Here is a 1610-nt window from a genome sequence, read left to right on the forward strand (position 1 = left end):
GTTCAACATTTTAGTGCTTGTGGTGTGTCGGCTGTGGAATTGTTATTGTTTGGGGTTTTATTTGTTCGTGTTTTTGTTATTGCTGTTAATCGTTGATTAGTTTGTTATTTGTTGATATATATTTCATCGTGGTGATTTTGTTGAGGAGTTTCCGTGTGTTACGAATTATTGCAAGAGCATGGGAAAGAAAGGCAAAACAATACACAGTGAAGGGAGAGAAATTATTAGTAAAGTTATAGACTTTTGTGACCAAGAAGCTAAAAGCAAGCAATGCATTGTCCCTATCACTCGTGCCAACAAACGTGCAGCAATTGCGACAGGTACTTCGGTGTCTACAATTATTAAGATCCGGAAAGAATCAGATGAAAGAAATGCGCGGTCTCCGCAGCGGAAACTGTTATCTCCTGGGAAACATAGGAAAAAACTCCTAACAGAAATGTACATGTCGATGACTTTGATCGATGTGTTATTAGAAGAACTGTTAATGATATGTACTTAATTCAAAAGGTGGTACCCTCATGTAACAAGCTGTTGCCTGTTTTGAAAGAGAAGATTCACTTTCCGTGGAAAGCCACTTCGTTAAGAAAAGTTCTTAAAGAAATGGGGTTTAGGTGGAAAACTTGCGCCAACAAACGAAAATTGCTTATTGAAAGATCTGATATTGTAGCTTGGAGAAGTAAGAATTTACGGTCTGTAAAGAAGGCTCGTGAGGAAAAAATGACGATCATATATGTAGATGAAACTGCTGTTGATAGTAATATTACATATTCGCGATGTTGGCAAAATGATGATGTAACAGGAGTATATTCTAACAGCAGCAATAAAAATAGACTCATTGTAGTGCACGCTGGAAGTACGGAGGGATTTGTGCCTAATGCACAGTTAATTTATAAAGCAGGCAGTTCTACTGGTGACTATCACGGGCAAATGAATAGTGAGAATTTTGAGAAGTGGGTACGGGAGAAGTTATTGCCAAACATTCCCCCTCAATCTGTTGTAATCTTGGACAATGCTCCATACCACAGCGTGCAATCACTGAGAATCCCAACATCTACCAGTTTAAAGTCAACTATGATTCAGTGGCTACAAACACAGAACCTTTCTTTTGATGAAAACTTAAGAAAGGCTGAACTGTTCCAAATTATTCAGCTGCACAAACCAAGGGAGAAAGTGTATCGCGTTGACAAACTTTTTGAAGAGCACGGCCATTCAGTCTTATGGCTTCCACCCTATATGTGTGATTTGAATGGAATTGAACTTGCTTGGGCAAAAGTAAGGACAACAACACGACAGGTTCGCTTGCAAGTAATACATTGCATGAATTGACAGAACGTGGAATAATGTCTTGCACACAAGATGACTGGCGAGGGTTCTGTAGACATGTAGAAGAATGTGAGCGGGAATATTGGGAAAAAGATGGATTGATGGAACAAGAAATAGAAAGAATTGTGATTTCGTGTACAGATAGCACAGACAGTGAAACATCGGCGAGTTCTTCAGACTCAGATGATGATAGTGATGATTCCCAAGAGATATTAGCTGTTCCATTAGAGTAACACTGGGTAAGTACAATGGAATTATTTTTCTTAAAATTAATTTGAATTTGTTCT

The 1610-nt window shown here is 38.4% G+C and overlaps 1 protein-coding gene across 1 annotated transcript; it reads left to right on the forward strand.

Annotated features, from left to right (window-relative positions):
• The first annotated feature begins 600 nt into the window (after positions 1-600).
• Positions 601-1326, forward strand: LOC145687489 (uncharacterized). The gene has a single exon (XM_081760949.1). The coding sequence runs from the start codon at positions 601-603 to the stop codon at positions 1324-1326; it is 726 nt and encodes a 241-aa protein (XP_081617075.1).
• The last annotated feature ends 284 nt before the right edge of the window (positions 1327-1610 follow it).

The sequence above is a fragment of the Thermobia domestica genome, chromosome 6, assembly GCF_964235325.1.
Source record: "Thermobia domestica chromosome 6, izTheDome1.hap1.1, whole genome shotgun sequence".
Taxonomy (NCBI): domain Eukaryota; kingdom Metazoa; phylum Arthropoda; class Insecta; order Zygentoma; family Lepismatidae; genus Thermobia; species Thermobia domestica.